Source organism: Podarcis cretensis, assembly GCF_951804945.1.
Source record: "Podarcis cretensis genome assembly, chromosome: 11".
Lineage (NCBI taxonomy): Eukaryota > Metazoa > Chordata > Lepidosauria > Squamata > Lacertidae > Podarcis > Podarcis cretensis.
The window spans coordinates 2,512,768-2,530,492 of NC_137180.1; the positions used below are offsets into that span (position 1 = coordinate 2,512,768).

The following is a 17,725-nucleotide window of genomic DNA, read 5'->3' on the forward strand; positions in this document are numbered from 1 at the left end:
ACTATAATGCAGTTCTGTACAAGGAAGTTCAAGAACAGAGATACAATGTGAGTACTTATAGGAATTGCTGTAATCCTATTCTTGCTCATCAAAATAACAATTGTGCTAACTGCACAGATCCACAGAAATGCATCATGTAATGTGCCATTTGCAGATAACTATGTCCAATGCAATGAATACCAAGAGGTGGCAGAGGTGATTGGAGTAGAATAGACTGAAGATTGTAAAGATATGACAGAATATATGATCGGGGGAGTAGGTACAGAATCAGGGAACAGGCAAGAGTACATTCATCAGCTCAGGAATTGAAAAATTCTGAGTCTATGAAGCAGGAGCTTAAAAAGGAGAACAAGGCACTTGAATTCTGTTTGGCATTTGTGGGATTAGAATACTAGGAGCAAGGTTTACAAAAATACAAAGGAAATGAGCATGCGTTCAGAAAGACATGGTTTAAATAAACATGATATGCAAATGATACAGTGGTTACTGGACTTAATAAGGAAAAGATAAATAAGAAATGAAGTGAGAATAAGGCAGTGGTTCTGAGGATGGAACCAGTTAGGATAGCTTGGCCATACAAAGAGGCTGCCCAAGATTGGACCATGTATGCACATAGCAGTAATAAGAATTGTAGGCTGCATTCCTACACAAACCCATTGGCTTCAATGGGCTTACTTCTGGTTACAGACATCTAGGAGTGCATTTTTAAGATACAAGGACATGTAAACCATCACGTTAGGGACACAAAGATGTGTCCACGAGAACACACAAAATTAGTAGAGGACACCAGGCCAATGAAAAAATGAACACTGAGATACATGAAGTCAGAAGAGACTGTCCTGCTTTATACATAAGCAAATGACATTTGGATCTGCTTTTCTTCTGTATTTGCAACCTAGAAATACATAACACTGACAGTGAATACTGATCTAATCTGTTTACAGGTATATAGCTTTTGTTGTTGTTGTTGTTTAGTCGTTTAGTCGTGTCCGACTCTTCGTGACCCCATGGACCAGAGAACGCCAGGCACTCCTGTCCTCCACTGCCCCCCGCAGCTTGGTCAGACTCATGCTGGTAACCTCGAAAACACTATCCAACCATCTCGTCCTCTGTCGCCCCCTTCTCCTTGTGCCCTCCATCTTTCCCAACATCAGGGTCTTCTCCAGGGAGTCTTCTCTTCTCATGAGGTGGCCAAAGTACTGGAGCCTCAGCTTCACAATCTGTCCTTCCAGTGAGCACTCAGGGCTGATTTCCTTCAGAATGGAGAGGTTTGATCTTCTTGCAGTCCATGGGACTCTCAAGAGTCTCCTCCAGCACCATAAGTGAAATAAATATAACTAGCTTTTTCATCTGCTTCCCCAGAACAGTGAAATCCATATTCCCTTGGGGTGTTAGAAAGTGTGCTACTTCAGAACTGAAAAGGGGGTGGGAACCATAAAATGGTAATTTATGCAAAAAGTATGTGTCTCTGTGCTTTCCCATCCAATTTATGCAAGGTGATTATTGCAAGGATGCATTGGCTCAGGAGTAAGACTGCAGACAAGCTCCCACAACAGCTCTCACCCATTGCCACTTAATCAGGAATTTAAAACTGGCACTCCTTTCCCTCTCCTATTCAAGACAGATGCTTTCTCTCTCTCTTGTTATGCTCATGAAGTTGTTGATCCATCCCAAGTGTTTTTGCTGCAGCCTAGTGGTTTGTTTTCACAGACATTAATAATAGTAATAATATTTTTATTAATAATAATAGACACATTTTCCAAAATATAATTACTAGAATACAACTTAGTGGAACCAACTGATTAAAAGCCAGAGTGCTGACTAAAAATAAATCACTTACATGCTTACTCAGAAGTAAATCCCACTTAGTTCAGTGGGTCTTATTTCTAGGTAAATACGTATGGGATTGCAGGCTTACCCAGTTTAAATTTTACTTAACCAGGACTACGAAACCTTACTGACAGTGCAAACCTAACTACGTATTTTTTGCTCCATAGACACACCTAGTTTTTGGAGGAGGAAAACAAGAAAAAAAATATTCTGAATCCCAGAAGCCAGAACAGCAAGAGGGATCTGGCTTCTGGGATGGCCACGTGCAGCCTCTCCCGGGCAGGGGGATGAAGGCTCCCGATGCCCGGGAGAGGCTGCGCGCGGCTAAGCCAGAAGCCAGCGGGAGGAAGGCTCCCCCAAGAGCCGGGCTCCCTTTAAAGAGCGTGCGGAGCGTTTGTGCGGCTCCTGGGGGCTTTTCCCCCAGCCCTTCTCCCTCCCAGGGAAAAGCCCCCAAGAACCGCACACACGCTCCATGTGGCTCTTTAAAGGGAACGCTGAGCAGAGCCTCCCGCCTGCATTCGCTCCATAAGATGCACACACATTTCCCCTTACTTTTTAGGAGGGGAAAAGTGCGTCTTATAGAGTGAAAAAATATGGTATATCTATTCCGCAGCAAGTCATCTCATGCTCAGTAGTTTCCTCCCAGGCAAGTGAACAGTGACAGATTTAGAGTGGTGCCTGTAGGGGAACCTGCACAGGGCACAGGGCCAAAGAAGTGCCAAATTTTATATTTATAGAGGTACCTAAAAAAAAACTGTACCAAAAGGAATTATTGTGAAAATGAGAAATAGTATTTTTTTGGGGGGGGGGCACCACATTTTGTCCTTGATCACAGTACCATATGACCAAAGTGAGATTTGGAATTCAGATTCAGTTACTTTTTGAAAGGTAATCTGCACACCTTCATGTATATTGTATAAGTTGCCTTATACAATAAGGCAACTTAAAAGTAACTTCAATCTTTTCTTCTAAATGAAAACTGAAATGCAGAATGCTCTGTAGCGTAACAATAAAAAGCATAAATCACAATCTCACTGTTGTGGAAGATACAGACAGAAAGTAAGATGCCGATTTCAGGCAAGTTGCCTTATTTTTAGACAACAACTATGTCCCGGCTGAAATATACATTGCGTGCCAACTTGGGAAAGCATTTGAGAAGAAAAACCCTGTGCATCTCTGCAGCCTGCGCACAAGAGCCTTTCCTGCAGCTTATGGGAACCAAACATGCAGCAACCACCAGCAGACCCTGGGTCAGCCTTGTTTCAACGTCAGGCAGGATGTCAACTAAGTCCAAGGTCGCCTAAGACTCCTGTGGACACAGGGAGAACACCTTTGTTTATAGTCTTCTACAAACTAGTAGACATGGAATCATAGAATCATAGAGTTGGAAGAGACCACAAGGGCCCAACCCCCTGCCAAGCAGGAAACACCATCAGAGCACTCCTGACATATGGTTGTCAAGCCTCTGCTTAAAGACCTCCAAAGAAGGAGACTCCACCACACTCCTTGGCAGCAAATTCCACTGTCGAACAGCTCTTACTGTCAGGAAGTTCTTCCTAATGTTTAGGTGGAATATTCTTTCTTGTAGTTTGGAACCATTGCTCCGTGTCCGCTTCTCTGGAGCAGCAGAAAACAACCTTTCTCCCTCCTCTATGTGACATCCTTTTATATATTTGAACATGGCTATCATATCACCCCTTAACCTCCTCTTCTCCAGGCTAAACATGCCCAGCTCCCTTAGCCGTTCCTCCTAAGGCATCGTTTCCAGGCCTTTGACCATTTTGGTTGCCCTCCTCTGGACCCGTTCCAGTTTGTCAGTGTCCTTCTTGAACTGTGGTGCCCAGAACTGGACACAGTACTCCAGGTGAGGTCTGACCAGAGCAGAATACAGTGGCACTATTACTTCCCTTGATCTAGATGCAATACTCCTATTGATGCAGCCCAGAATTGCATTGGCTTTTTTAGCTGCCGCGTCACACTGTTGGCTCATGTCAAGACTCCTAGATCCTTTTCACATGTACTGCTCTCAAGCCAGGTGTCACCCATCTTGTATTTGTGCCTCTCATTTTTTTTGCCCAAGTGCAATACTTTACATTTCTCCCTATTAAAATTCATCTTGTTTTGGCCCAGTTCTCTAATCTGTCAAGGTCGTTTTGAAGTATGATCCTGTCCTCTGGGGTGTTAGCCACCCCTCCCAGTTTGGTGTCATCTGCAAATTTGATCAGGATGCCCTTGAGTCCATCATCCAAGTCGTTGATAAAGATGTTGAATAAGACGGGGCCCAAGACAGAACCCTGTGGCACCCCACTAGTCACTCTTCTCCAGGATGAAGAGGAACCATTGATGAGCACCCTTTGGGTTCGGTCAGTCAGCCAGTTACAAATCCACTGAGTGGTAGCATAGTCAAGACCGCATTTTACCAGCTTCTTTACAAGAATATCATGGGGCACCTTGTCAAATGCCTTGCTGAAATCAAGGTAGGCTACATCCACTGCGTTCCCTTCATCTACCAGGCTTGTAATTCTGTCAAAAAACGAGATCAGGTTAGTCTGACATGACTTATTTTTCAGAAATCCATGCTGACTATTGGTGATCACAGCATTCCTTTCTAGGTGCTCACAGACTGTTTGCTTAATGATCTGCTCCAGAATCTTCCCTGGTATTGATGTCAGACTGACTGGGCGGTAATTATTTGGGTCCTCTCTTTTCCCCTTTTTGAAAATAGGAACAACATTTGCCCTCCTCCAGTCTGCCGGGACTTCGCCTGTTCTCCAGGAATTCTCAAAGATGACTGCCAGTGGTTCTGAGATCACATCTGCCAGTTCTTTTAATACTCTTGGATGCAGTTCATCTGGCCCTGGAGACGGGGGGCACATCTTTCCTTCACAGTGGATACTTTGTAGTGCACCAGCACTTGCTCTCTACCCACCCAAGGGAACCCAAGTGACAGATATTTTATACAAAGATATTCACAGGGTGAATTACTTCAGGAAACAAAGCAAATGATTTCATACTAGGAGAAAAAACTACAGAGCTAAGCATCAGCTCTATACATGTGCAGCATTTTAGCCTAATAATAGAGGTAAAAAAGCTGTAAAAACTGTTTTATTGCACATCTGTTTGCAGATAATTTTAGGTCTCTGTTAAAGTGTAAGTTCTCAAACTATCGTGTCACAGGCAAGGCAGATACATAGCTAAGCTTTGATTATAGTGTCATTAATAGCCCACCCCTTGTGAGGTTTGGAGCTGCTATGGGTTTTTTCCACACACACACACACACACGAGGAACAGAAATGTTCTTCTACAACTTCCATGAGAAAGCAAACTAAACTTTTAAAATCTGCTCATATAAGTAAACCTGTTATTCCAGGGAATAGCTCCAACTTTTTGCATCCTACTTAATTATAAACGCATTACTAGCCACTACAGAACAGAGCTCTATGCACAGACTTTTGACCTTCCTACAAAAAATATATAAAAGGAAACAGAGCTAGACCAGGGTGGACATAATTTGGGAAAGTGAACTAGGGAGTGTGCTCTTTATTGCTCCAAGCTCTTTAAAAAAAAGAAGTTTGAAAGAGGGGAAATCTGTAGACATCATATAGTTTTCATATTTAATTCCATTGAAGTGGTATACCACCACATAGGGTAATTGGATTTCATAACAGTAATAAATAAAAAACGAGTGATTCAACATGGTCAAAAGGCACAACTTTTGCAGTAAATCAGGTCAGAAAACTGCAGCTAACGTGGCAGCAAAAAGAATCTGAGTGGAGAAATTTGTAGATCAAAGCAACTAAGACTCTTAAAGGCTTCTTTTTTCAACTATGATGTTGCCCTTAAAGGTCCAGGAGTCATATTTGTATTCCATTTTACATGCTTTGCTCATCTGAACACATCTTCATTGGCTGAAGTGTACATAAAAATAAAATCCAGCAAGGGGAAAAACATGCAGAAGAGCTGATCTCCAGAATTATTAACTAATAAGAATTGAAGGATTAGTTGCAACCAACTTTTCACAAGTAGGAGATTTCAGATTATTCAATCAATATTTTAATAACCCAATGAAGCATCACAAAAAGGAGCTATATCCCTCTGTACATGATTTTATTATTTACATAATACAATATAGCATAGATGCCGGGTAGCATGATTATGTGCAATACATAAATATGAACTATCTGTACACATTTGTATATCTAATAACTCAACTGAGGACAAAGTTTAAAGCAAAACCTGATGCTTTTAATGAAGAAAAACTAAGACTGAACACTGCAATAGAAGTCAGAAGTAGTGCCCTGTGTATACACAACTATTTACAGATGAGGACAGGCATTACCACTACACGACTCTAAACTGTACTTGTTTATATAAAAAAACACAAGTTTCATACATCACAAAAACCTTCCATTATAACACAGAAGTGATATTACCAGACAAGCATCAGTGAAGTATACTGCCTTTTCTAGAGTTGTTATTGTACAATGCTGTAGATAATGCAGCCCATGCAATACACCCAAGAACACTATAGTCCTACACCCAAGTACTATTAAAATAATAAAGCAGCCCTCAGAGTGGTTCCAGGTACCACTTAAAGTCTACAGCAGCCATATTGGGTATGATTTTTCCATGCAAAATGGTGCAATCTCACTACATTTGAAAACTATAAAAATTAAAAGCTAACGTTCTTTTGAACCCAGAACACATTCAACTTAAGATGTATATGACAAATTAAATGCTTGAATACATTTGCAAACTAGGTTCATCAGATGCATGTTACTTGACAGAGCTGCTGTGGTTATGTTTATTTTTTTAATGTAGCATTTTGTTTGTAAACTGTAAAACAGTCTTGTGGTTTTGTGCTACACAAACTTATCAGCTACATAAAGAGTAAGAAGCAGACAAATCTTCTGTTGTAGGCTAGTTCAAAAAGTTCTGAAAATGAAGTTTCCTTTGGGAACCAGTTTTAATAGTTGAGCAATTTTCATCAGTTCCAAGGATTGCACTGTTCAGACTCAAATTTCTTGGTTTCATTCAGTAGGTAACCTTAAACTGCAGCTTATGGCACCTGAACGCCCGTTCTCTTTAGAAAGTGGCTCCTCTGCAGCTCAGTTTCAAAACAATGAATTGTGGAAATTAAAGAGGACAAAGTTTAACTATGGTAAAAGTAGACTCATTTTTTCCTGGTGTATAATTTAATCAAGCAGGCACGTAGCACTATCCAAGGATGATATACCTCAATTACATTCCCAAAAGGCAAATCTGCTGCAAACATGCAGATTTTATGCATCTGTTTGGCACATGTGAACTAGACAACTCTGTCTTTTGTGCACGTCTGTTTTCCAAGTGCAGGTCTTGCTCTTTCAATTCATTTTGGGGAGGGCATGTACACATTTTAAAGGGCTGTATCTATCCAATTCTGCCTGTAACACCCACAACATCCTAAAATATCAATCAATAAGATAGACTAAAGTAAAACTCTGGAGAACATCAAAGGAAAATGGCCATGCATCTGCTCTTTAATGTTTTCCTAGGATATTTTAAAATAAAAACAAAGAAAGTCAGTCTTTTCACCGAGTAGGTTAGTTTATATTCTCTGGATTTTTTCGGCCACAACAACTGGATTCTCTTTTCTGATTTTTGCTGCAGCTTCTGCTTTGTAATCATATGGACAGTTGTGCTTGTCAGAATAACGGTGAAGTCCACAAAACAGATTTCCACATCGGCAATCAAACCCTGTAAAAGCACAAAAACAGCATAAAGTCCTGTTCAGTGAAGACCTAGGTTTCGTCATGTGGAATAAAAAACTGAACTCCCGTACATACATACATCTGTGCCATTTCAAAGTGTCACAAAGTTTCAATGCAAGTCCTCAGCAGTAACTATATTTAAGACTGGATAAGTGTGGATAATGCAGTGTCTAATAGCATACCTGTAAGGCCAACCTTCTTTCTGCACATAAAACATCTGTTCTTCTTTGGTTTAGGCATTTCAGGTGTTTTCTCTTCATTCTGAGATGTACTAGGCTGACTAACTGTAGGACTGGGTTGAGTAACAACTGAAAAGAACAAAACAGGCCAAAGTTGATTAGACGTGGTATACTGTAATTCTAAACTGCTTTCATCTCCACATTTTAAATTCTCTTCTTTACACACCTCAGTGTTGGTAGTTTATTTATAGAAAGAGATGCTGAATTAATTTTTGGAAGCACCTACTCCTTCATCCTCCCTGTCTCCTTTTTGTAGTAAAGAAATCATTAGAATGGTTCTCTTATTATGTTAACCTGAAAACACAAAGTTATTCCCCCCGCCTTCTGCCTATAGCAACCTATGACCCATGAAAAGCTTCCCTGGGGGGTTCCCCACCTTTTATGGGGCAGTGGCTTCTAAGCTGCCACAGTCCTCATCTTTTCCAGAAGTCTGCTGTACCCTTCCATATTATTCAGGATGCCTCCCCTTCAGAGACTTTTTCAGGGGTGGTGTGTGTGTGGGGGATAGTAAAGCTTCGTTCCATTAAGTTAAATTTCTCAAGTTAGTTTAGGATTCAAGCAATTCAATCTTGATAGAAGCACCAAGTAGAGCCCATAACCTTCTGGGCTGGTTCCCAAGTAATGGATTGTAGAAGATTTGTGTGCTGGAGATTACCAAGAGTAAAGATGCAGGTTCCGGAATGGATATTTTATGGTCTCACTCAAACTTTCAGCAAACTACTACTCTTGCCACCACAAAAACATACATTGGCTGAAAGGATGTACCTTGGAGGTTCCTCTTTCCTATTCTCTCCCCTATAATTACCATCACCTTCAAACAGAATCTGCATCAGCCCATAGCTGCTCCAGAGAACTAGGAAGGTATTTCTGGGTGCTCAACACCTTAGTGTGGTATGTTTCCATCTTTCTGTACACACAGTATTCAGTGTTGCTGCACTATCATCATAAATGAAGAGCTAACGCTATCATACTACTACTACTTTTTCTTTTTTACCTAATCTATGCAGTTAAAAAACGCCCTTTCATTTAATGCATTATCTGTTTACTTACACTACAGATTTATTAAGCTTACTAAAAGACACGTCTGTGGAAGATGGGTGGAACAACACACATCATACATAGGCCATAGCATATTCTATCATTTTATATATTCCCACCTAGTTTCAGAACATTAATATGTATGCTACTTGATTCAAAGAAATATAGAAATAATTGTGCTACTTAAATATCTTTCAGCTTGCCGTCTACCTTCACATTTATCAGGAATATACATAAAAAGGTCCCCCTGATGTATAAAGCTGTTCATCATTACGGCTGTACCTGCTGGGCTGGCCTTTTCACTTACTTCTAAATGAATCCCATGTCCAAATTCACCTTATTTAGAATTACATTTTATGATACTATACACCAGCAAGAAATACTGGCAAAAGAATCAAACCATCCTAATATCAAAGCGTTCAAACAAAATCATATAGCAAAAATACATTACTAAAAACAACTTTTAAAAGCCTATTATAAGAAGAGTTCATCCAAACAATTAATGTAAATATATACCCATTGATTACGACTTCAGCACCAGAACATTCAATAGTGGGAATATTGAATGCAAATTAATACAAAAACACTCATGCAAAATGCTCTATGGATTCCAACCTTGTGAACTTTTTCAAATTTAGAAAATATTTCATAAACACTTTACAAGTACCAGAAGTTACTTCAAAATGTCAAGTCTTTAAAAAAAGCCTGAATAACAATGCATGGAGGTATATTATATTCAGAAATAATCATTTCAGTGAAGTTGGTATACAAAACAGATATAAAATAGGGATATAAAAAACAAAGATACTTAAAAAAACCCAACCTTGTTTGCAAGATTGTTGGATTTCTCCAGTGATCTAAAGTAACTATTGAAAGTTGTAAAGACTGGTGAACTGCAGCACGTTAAAGAATTCATTCAAAATGCTTAATGAAAAAAACGCCAACCATTTTGTATGGTTTTCCTTAAATAAAAAAAGAATAGCACATTCTCACTACTCAGTTCATTTTCGCTGAAGGGACTAGCGACATTAATCTACTTATAATAACTGTTGGATGAACTCTTACAAGCAGTGAACAAATTGATCTAAGGATGATAAATCTTTTACTTTGCAATTTTGCCTTTTAATGCTAAAGAACCAAATACTGAAGAGAATATGGCACAGTTTTTCTCATTGGTTACCAAACGTCTACACCTGCCAGGTCCCACTGAACTAGCTGCACTTAAAGCGACTTTAAAAAAGGCATACCTGGCTCTGTTGTTTCTGTTTTCGGAGTTACTTTCTCCTCTCTTGAAATGCTCATTTCTGTCATTTGCTGTGTTACAGGCAAGGCGGCAACAGGCACATTTCTGCTTGCATTCAGTGAAATGAGAGCAATCTGTTAGTGCTATTAGGAAGACTAACATCTTATAAAGCTAAAACTTAAAAACCCTGGGCTCTTCTTTGACAACTATGACTGAACTCTCTGGTGATAAAAGTTTGATGTATAGACTGTAATATCTAAGTGTCCTTGTAATCTAACCTTATAGCAAACTAAGGCATTTACATCAATTCCCTCATTGTAAAGCTCAGAGCCTTTTTGATTGCAGAAATAGTAAACTCTGCAGTTATTTCCCCTACAAACTAGCTGTAGCAGAAACTGTTATAATAGTAATAGGCTTAGAGTGTCCCTTACATACTCTCCCAGAATTATTTCATTTCACTATCAGGCTCTACACTGCTCTTACCTTGATTTGTCAGATGTGCTGCCAGCAGCACCTTCACAGTTGTTTAAACTAGTATCTGCTCTCTGTACAGATGCAGAGTCAGAGGTAGGACTGTTGGAACCACTTGATGTTCCTGTATGAAGGGGGGAAATATAAGCATAGATTAGAAATGTAAACTTCGTAATATGCAGATACTAGAGCTGTTAAATACTTGGAAGTCTTTTTAATGAGTTAATTTGGCTTATACACAAAAATGCCTCAAAGTTACTAGAATAGTACAAATGTTCACTTAAATGTTTATATCTGAAATGTGACAGTATTCACAGCTAGCATTTCAGTTATATTATGTTCCTCCAGCACATACCCATTGGACTGATTCGGCCACTATTTTGCTGTCTTTGAAGATGTTCTTTATAGCAGACAGAACACATTCCGTTAGTTCTAGGATTCCCATAAAATCCACATCCTGTGCTACACAGCATGGGCCCTGGGGTCTGGTTGGTCTCCTGAGCCATCTTGTGCTGTAAATAAACACACACACAAACTGCTTTAGAAGTTGCTATAAGATCATAATTCACATGAACTAGCCATTACATAAGATAACATCGCATAGCCATATTTCCACAGTGGTCATTCTCTGTGTATAAGCACAGGCAACCATAACAGGAAAAGGGACAGGACTAAAGGAAACCACTCCAAACAGAGTAAGTGAGGTAGGAGGCAAAAGCCTGTTTCCACTTGAACTTTGTGAAAAGGCAGCACCTGTTGGGATTCAGAACTTACTGGGTTAAGTTTGTTCTGAGTGTGCCTCCCATTCTGACGTTTGAAAGGAGGGAGGAGCTCTACTTGTTGTTCTCTCTGTGTCTCTGAGAGAGAAGGACGCCATGAATGCTAGCAGTCCAGGAGAATCTGAGAAATGCTGAGCTGTAAATATTTGCTGCAATAAAGAACTGATGAATTTGGACATACACAGTGCTTGGTGTGTTTGGATCTGAAGCAGACTGCAACGGTTTTGATCCGCTGTGTTTTTACTCTGCAAGGCGAGACCGGAGAAGAAGAAGGTCTGCGTGGCTTGGCTGGGAAGCGTGCCGGACCACTGGGGCTAATTGGGGCCATAAAGTAATTAGCCAGCCAGTGCCAATAAAGATCTTATCAGATTTCGTTCACAGGTTATGGAGGACCTAATTACCGCTAATAAAACTGTTGCTGGGAGTCTGCCGGTGAGCTTTGAAGTTTGAAGTCAGCTTGGCAATAGCTGGAAGACGCTACTGAAGCGGAGCGGAGGTCTGCGTTCTGTGTTTTGCCTGCTGCAGAGAGGCAAGAGTTGCTAAGAGCAGAGAGCAGCTGAGAAATCGGGTGCCGGAGAGCTGGTGAAACGTGAGTACAGCAGCTGGGGCCCCGGGAAAGAGGAGAGAATGGCAGACAGCCAGGTCCTTGAGGACGTTCCGCTTGAAAAGCTCACTTTAAGAAGTTGGGCAACCTGGTCCAGAAGAGTAAGGGGTTGGTTTCTGGTTACTGGGCTTTGGGATGTAAGCCAGAAAGAGCCACTTCCCCTGACAGACATTGCAAGCTGTGAGGCTGCGTTGCCTGAAGATGGCCAGCAGAGAATGCAAAGGGGCAGAATGATCTCTTCATTCTTAAAATGTCTCTGGAGGGTGAGGGGAAGGTTCATTCTTAAAATGTCTCTGGGTTAAGTTTGTTCTGAGTGTGCCTCCCATTCTGACGTTTGAAAGGAGGGAGGAGCTCTACTTGTTGTTCTCTCTGTGTCTCTGAGAGAGAAGGACGCCATGAATGCTAGCAGTCCAGGAGAATCTGAGAAATGCTGAGCTGTAAATATTTGCTGCAATAAAGAACTGATGAATTTGGACATACACAGTGCTTGGTGTGTTTGGATCTGAAGCAGACTGCAACGGTTTTGATCCGCTGTGTTTTTACTCTGCAAGGCGAGACCGGAGAAGAAGAAGGTCTGCGTGGCTTGGCTGGGAAGCGTGCCGGACCACTGGGGCTAATTGGGGCCATAAAGTAATTAGCCAGCCAGTGCCAATAAAGATCTTATCAGATTTCGTTCACAGCACCTTCCCCCCAAATGCAGACAGGATTGTGAGCTACACCTGTGTGATTCCTTCATCTTGTAAGTCAAATTGGCAGGAATATGCAGGAATGCCACCTCAACTGTTGAAGGTGAAGAGAGGTAAGTAGCTTGCCTACTGATTATCTTTAGCCTAGGGCCTAAAAAGGAGAGGGAAGATTGGATTCATATTCTCCAGTCCCAAATTATCCTCACCTGGATTGCTTTACTACAGAAAAAATGTTGCCTCATAGCTTAGACGCCTGAGGGTCAATGTTAAGTGCACACAGGCATCAATGCAACCTGCCCACAATGCACTGCTTTCAAGTAAGCATATGGCAGAGGTGAATCTAAATGTATGTTCCATTGACAGTCATTCGGTGCTGAAAAGACCACATCCACAAGGATCATCTCAAAGGTCATCCAGTCCAACCCACTGCAATTATGCTCCTTTGATTTAGACTTAAGGGTCCTGATCCGGCAATCTTTACTGGAGTGTGGAAGAAATAGAGAGAGAAACATTCTATCTGTCTTTAACTGTGACTCCTACTGCAGAGCATTGGACTAGATCAGGCGTGGCCAGACTTGGCCCTCCAGCTGTTTTGGGACTACAATTCCCATCATCCCTGACCACTGGTCCTGTTAGTTAGGGATGATGGGAGTTGTAGTCCCAAAACAGCTGGAGGGCCAAATCTGGCCATGCCTGGACTAGATGACTCTTCAGGTCCCTTCCCACTCTAAGATTCCTCCATTTTGCTCTACCTGCCCCATCTGTGGAGTGGGATGCAACAAGAACAGCACTAGAAGCAAAATATACGAACTATCAAAATAGTTTGTGGTTCTGTTTTCCTTTATTCCTGTGGAGAAGGCAGACCAACACATGCTAATCATAAAACCCTGGACTGTGATTTGTCACTGAAAGGGACACAAATGTGTCCTGAACCTTTCATAGTGATTTTAAATCTTCAAGTCTATTCAATAAAGCAGAACAGCCTTATGCTTCTCCATTCATGCCTGTTCTGGTTATTGCCTATCAATAGATCTCACAGCATGGGGAGTACTTTTAGGCTCAAGAAACACACCGCTTTGTATATTAAAAACAAATCACAGAGATAAGGATGGAGCACTATTCTTGGTAGACTAGCTCAACAGGACCTGAGAACTTGGGCCCCTAACCAAACCAACCCCATGCTAACTGAGAACACCATGTGTTTAAATTATTTTATACAAAATCACCTACTATTTTAATAAGACAAAAGCTATTAAGCTGAAGAGTTTCACTTGAAGCAGGCTTTTTGGAAGATGTCCTGCTTAATATATTCATTAAAACAAGCCACTCATTTTACAGCAACTCAGCAAAATACCGTGACTATCAAAACAAACTTGAACAAAATTTCCTGCTTGCAAAGGCCGCCTCATCTGTGCATGACACGGGTCATGTTTTAGCAACATAAACACTTCAACTTCATTACCATATAAGCTATGCAAGACTGATATAAAAATATAGGATCCATAACCTCTGTTCCCACACCACTACATTAATTGGATTGTAACGTGTAATAATGGTCTACTAGAAAGAAAAGCATTCGAAGACCTCAACAATGGAAAGGCAGCATATAAAACTGTGAAATGAATAAAAATGAAAAATCTTCACAGAGCATATTTGCATGTATACATTTTAAACAGTATAAAACTTCCAAAGCTTGAATTTACATATCCTGAATAATCATGTTTTTTCTGCACAAGCATCTTTAAGAAAATCAACTGAGAATGGCTTCAGAGTTTATTCTTGTTCTAAAAGGCCTGAAGACAAGAGTCCTGCACCATACATACCAGTGGGTCACTTTTCCACAATTGTTATAATATAGCATTTTAGAAGATATGCTCAAGGGGGACAGAAAAAGAGGGCCTGTTTCACAAAACAGTAGATAATATTTGCTGAATAAATATCACAAGGCAGACTTCAGGCACACCTTCACCATAAAGTCCCCCCCAACTCACTAAAATCAGCTTGTAATTTATAAAGAAACATTTGTTTGGGAGAATATTGATTGATTGGTTTATTACGGCCATTGGCCCATATCTAAAAACAATACATCAAAATTTATCCATAAACAATACAATTTAAACAGTTCCAAGTCAAAACACCCCTATAAAACCAATTTTACTTCAATTAAGTAAACTATACACAATAAGCTCCCTCTATGTCAACCGCAATTCAAATCCCTCAGATTTTGGGGGATATGCGTCTTAGTTCTGGCACTTATTGATGGTTGGGAGAATATGTGATGACAAATTTGACCTGTTTTTCCAAAACAAATGTAAAATCGACACCGTAAGCTATGTAAAACTTATCTGTAAAAACAAAGCTGTGCCATTTTCATTTTTCTAGTTTCATGTAAATTTTGCACCATCCAATTAAAAAGCCCTAGAATGACATCATCGGTATCAAAGAAGTTTGCACCTGCAAATGGCTAGCATGGAAAGCCAAACAAATCTTTACAGAAAAACAACGTTTGTTATCGGGTATGAATTTCATAATTTTAAGCTAGCTACCGTTGTTTAGACCTTCAGCTTTTTTACTGGAATACTGGGTTTGAATAATAGTATCACTTGCACGTCCTCTGCTTGCTTTAATATTTTTCAGAAGCCCAAGTCACATGGTGAGTGCATTAGCTTCCGCTTGTCACAAGGCTGCAATGTGACAGGCTGAGCTAGAGGCTCAGGCAAAAGCTCGTCAACAGGGGCCTCTGAAATCAGCTTCTATTTATATCTCCAAAGGCTGCCCAGCTCCTGTACAGCCCACAGAACTGAAGCAGCAAAAATGGACCAACAGGAAACTATAACAGCAGCTTAACAAAGGACACTCAAACATGTCAGGCTGATAACTATATCGAGAATTTATCAGGGATTTTAGCCCTGAGCAAGAGTAGTAAGAACAGTTAAATGGCCCAGATAGATGAGTGCAACTGTGTCACTCCAGAGCACACACTCCAAACTGTATGCACCAGATGGGGTTCCTCCTAAAATATGCTGCTTTGGGTTAAGGCTCTCCAGCTCAAGAAAGTTGTGCTTGCTCAACTGCATAGCTTGCCTTCCTGGAACTGCTCCGTCCACATCAGTTCCAATGCTGGTCCAAAGCCACAGCTAGAGAGAGGCACACCGTGTGCCATTCATGCGCATAACATGGGGAACAGGCCCCATCGACAATCAAGGCCCCAAGGCTTCACCATGCTAAGAGTTCTCGTTTAAGCAAAGCTTACAAACCACCACTATGTTGATCAATGTTTCCTTCTTTTCAATGTAATTTGATTAGGAAGGGAAACTGGGTGGTGAAGGCACACAATGAAACAGCGGAGGAAAACTAGGCCGGGGGGGGGGGCCTGGAGGCCCGAGAAAGAGGGCGCGGGGCGGGGGGGGCAAACAAAGAGAAGGGGGGGGCCGCTGCTGCTGGAGGAGGAGAAGGAGAGAGAGAGGAAGCGCCGAGGGAGGCGCGCGGGGGGGGGGGCGGGGGGGGGGGAGCCCCGTGGCGGCGAGAGGCCTGCCGGAGAATCCCTGAGTCACGGCCAGGCCCGGCCGGCCGAGGAGAAGAGCCGCTCGCGGCCTCCGCGCCCGGCGGCCCGCGGGGCCCAGGAAGCCGCCTCTGTCGGGGGCAGCGGCGGCGGGAGAGGAGCCGCCCGGGTCCCCGCGCCCCCTCCCCTCCCTCGGAGGGTCTTCTGCCAGCCCCCCCCTCGCCCCGAAGGAGGCCCCTTTCCGGGGAAGGCTCTTTCTCTCTCTCCCCCGCCCAGAGCCGAAGCCCGGAGGCCCCTTCGCGGCCCTTTGTCCGCCGCCGCCGCCTCCTTGGCGCGGGGGAGACGCGGACACACAGAGCCCCCCCCCCGAGCCGGGGGGGCAGAAAGGGCGCCGCTGGGTCCGCGGAGGGGAGGGGAGGGAAGGGAAGGAAGGAAGGAAGGGGCGACTCACCCGCCTGGAGGCTCCCGGCCAGACTCCCACCCAGAGGACAAAGAAGCGGAAACCAGCAGGAGCAGGAGGAGCAGGAGGAGGCCGAGGAGGCCGAGGAGGGAGGCCGCCGCCGCCGCCGCCGCCGCTATCCCGGGCTCGGGCGGGAAGACAGCCCCGCCGCCGCCGCCGCCGCCGCCGCTTCCTCCCTTTGTTCCTGAAGCAGCAGCAGCAGCGGGAGGAGGAGGAGGCGGAGGCGGAGGAGGAGCCGCTGCCGGGCGGGGGGAGCAGCTGCTTCCCGGCCGCGCAGGGAGGGCGGAGGGCGGCGCTGCTGCTCCTGCTGCTGCTGCTGCTGCCGGTGCTGCCTCTGCCCCGCCGCCGCCGCCGCCGCCACCCGCCTCGGGGCCGGAGGAGCCGAGAGAGCGCCTCGCGCGCACAAACCGCCGCCGCCGAGCGAGCCAGCCAGCCAGGAAGGGAGGGAGGGAGGGAGGAGGGCGCGCGCACGTCGGCGGCGGCCCAGGCGCTTCGAGGGAGGCGGGCGGGGGCGCGCGAGCGCGGCAGCTGACGGGCTCGATGACGAGGCGGGATACGTCACCGGCGCCCCGCCCGCCCCACGCCGCCCCTCCCCCTCCCCAGGCCGGGATCGCTGCGCTTGGAGGCGCCGCCGCCGCCGCCGCCGCCCGGAGAGGGATTCCCTCGTCCGCTCCGACTGGCCCAGCCCAGCCACGTCTCCTCGGAAGCAGGCCCCGGGTGGTGCCCGAACTGCAGCAGCGCAAAGGAAGGGATGGAAGGCAGCCGAAAGCAGCTGCGAATTCCTGCGAAATCCCCCTCCCCCTTGGCGAGGAGAACCAGAAAACCCCGAAGCAGCACGTGGCGCCGCCGGGCGGGAGCAGCGGGACCCGGAGGCGCCTCCGAGAAGACCCTGCTGAGCGGGGCATGTCCCGCGTGTCCCTTGGCACATTCCCCAGGCATTCCTGCACATTCACCCAGACACACCTGCTGCCTTGGGGGCAAACTGCGTGGGGCCCGGGGAATCTGCACATCTGTCCACTTATGCAAACTCCCCTTTCAGGTCCACCGTGCCCTCCCACCTCATTTCTCTCCACACATTTACATGCCAGCCTAATCCTGGGAGGAAAAACAAGACTGCCAGGAT

General features: G+C 43.9%; 1 protein-coding gene across 2 annotated transcripts; it reads right to left on the reverse strand.

The window, feature by feature from the left end:
* Positions 1 to 5,920: 5,920 nt before the first annotated feature.
* Positions 5,921 to 16,813, reverse strand: ZFAND5 (zinc finger AN1-type containing 5). 2 transcript variants are annotated; one of them, XM_079996170.1, is made up of 6 exons: positions 16,594 to 16,813; positions 10,927 to 11,083; positions 10,584 to 10,695; positions 10,105 to 10,208; positions 7,763 to 7,888; positions 5,921 to 7,566 (listed from the first exon to the last, which is right to left on the reverse strand). In XM_079996170.1, exons 2-6 carry the CDS (start codon positions 11,075 to 11,077, stop codon positions 7,418 to 7,420), a joined length of 642 nt encoding a protein of 213 aa, XP_079852296.1. In that variant the 5' UTR covers positions 11,078 to 11,083; positions 16,594 to 16,813; the 3' UTR covers positions 5,921 to 7,417. The 2 variants fall into 2 exon arrangements, with proteins under 2 accessions (XP_079852296.1, XP_079852297.1); XM_079996171.1 differs by having other exon boundaries at positions 10,105 to 10,205; positions 16,594 to 16,795.
* Positions 16,814 to 17,725: the final 912 nt, after the last annotated feature.

What these genes read in the sequence shown, in the direction of transcription:
- ZFAND5 (XM_079996170.1), bottom strand. Translation starts at nt 11,077, where the DNA reads ATGGCTCAGGAGACCAACCAGACCCCAGGGCCCATGCTGTGTAGCACA. An exon ending in TGGCCGAATCAGTCCAATGG is followed by an intron (nt 10,696 to 10,926) that starts GTATGTGCTGGA and finishes CCCTTCATACAG; the next exon opens with GAACATCAAGTGGTTCCAAC. An exon ending in AGCACATCTGACAAATCAAG is followed by an intron (nt 10,209 to 10,583) that starts GTAAGAGCAGTG and finishes ACTGAATGCAAG; the next exon opens with CAGAAATGTGCCTGTTGCCG.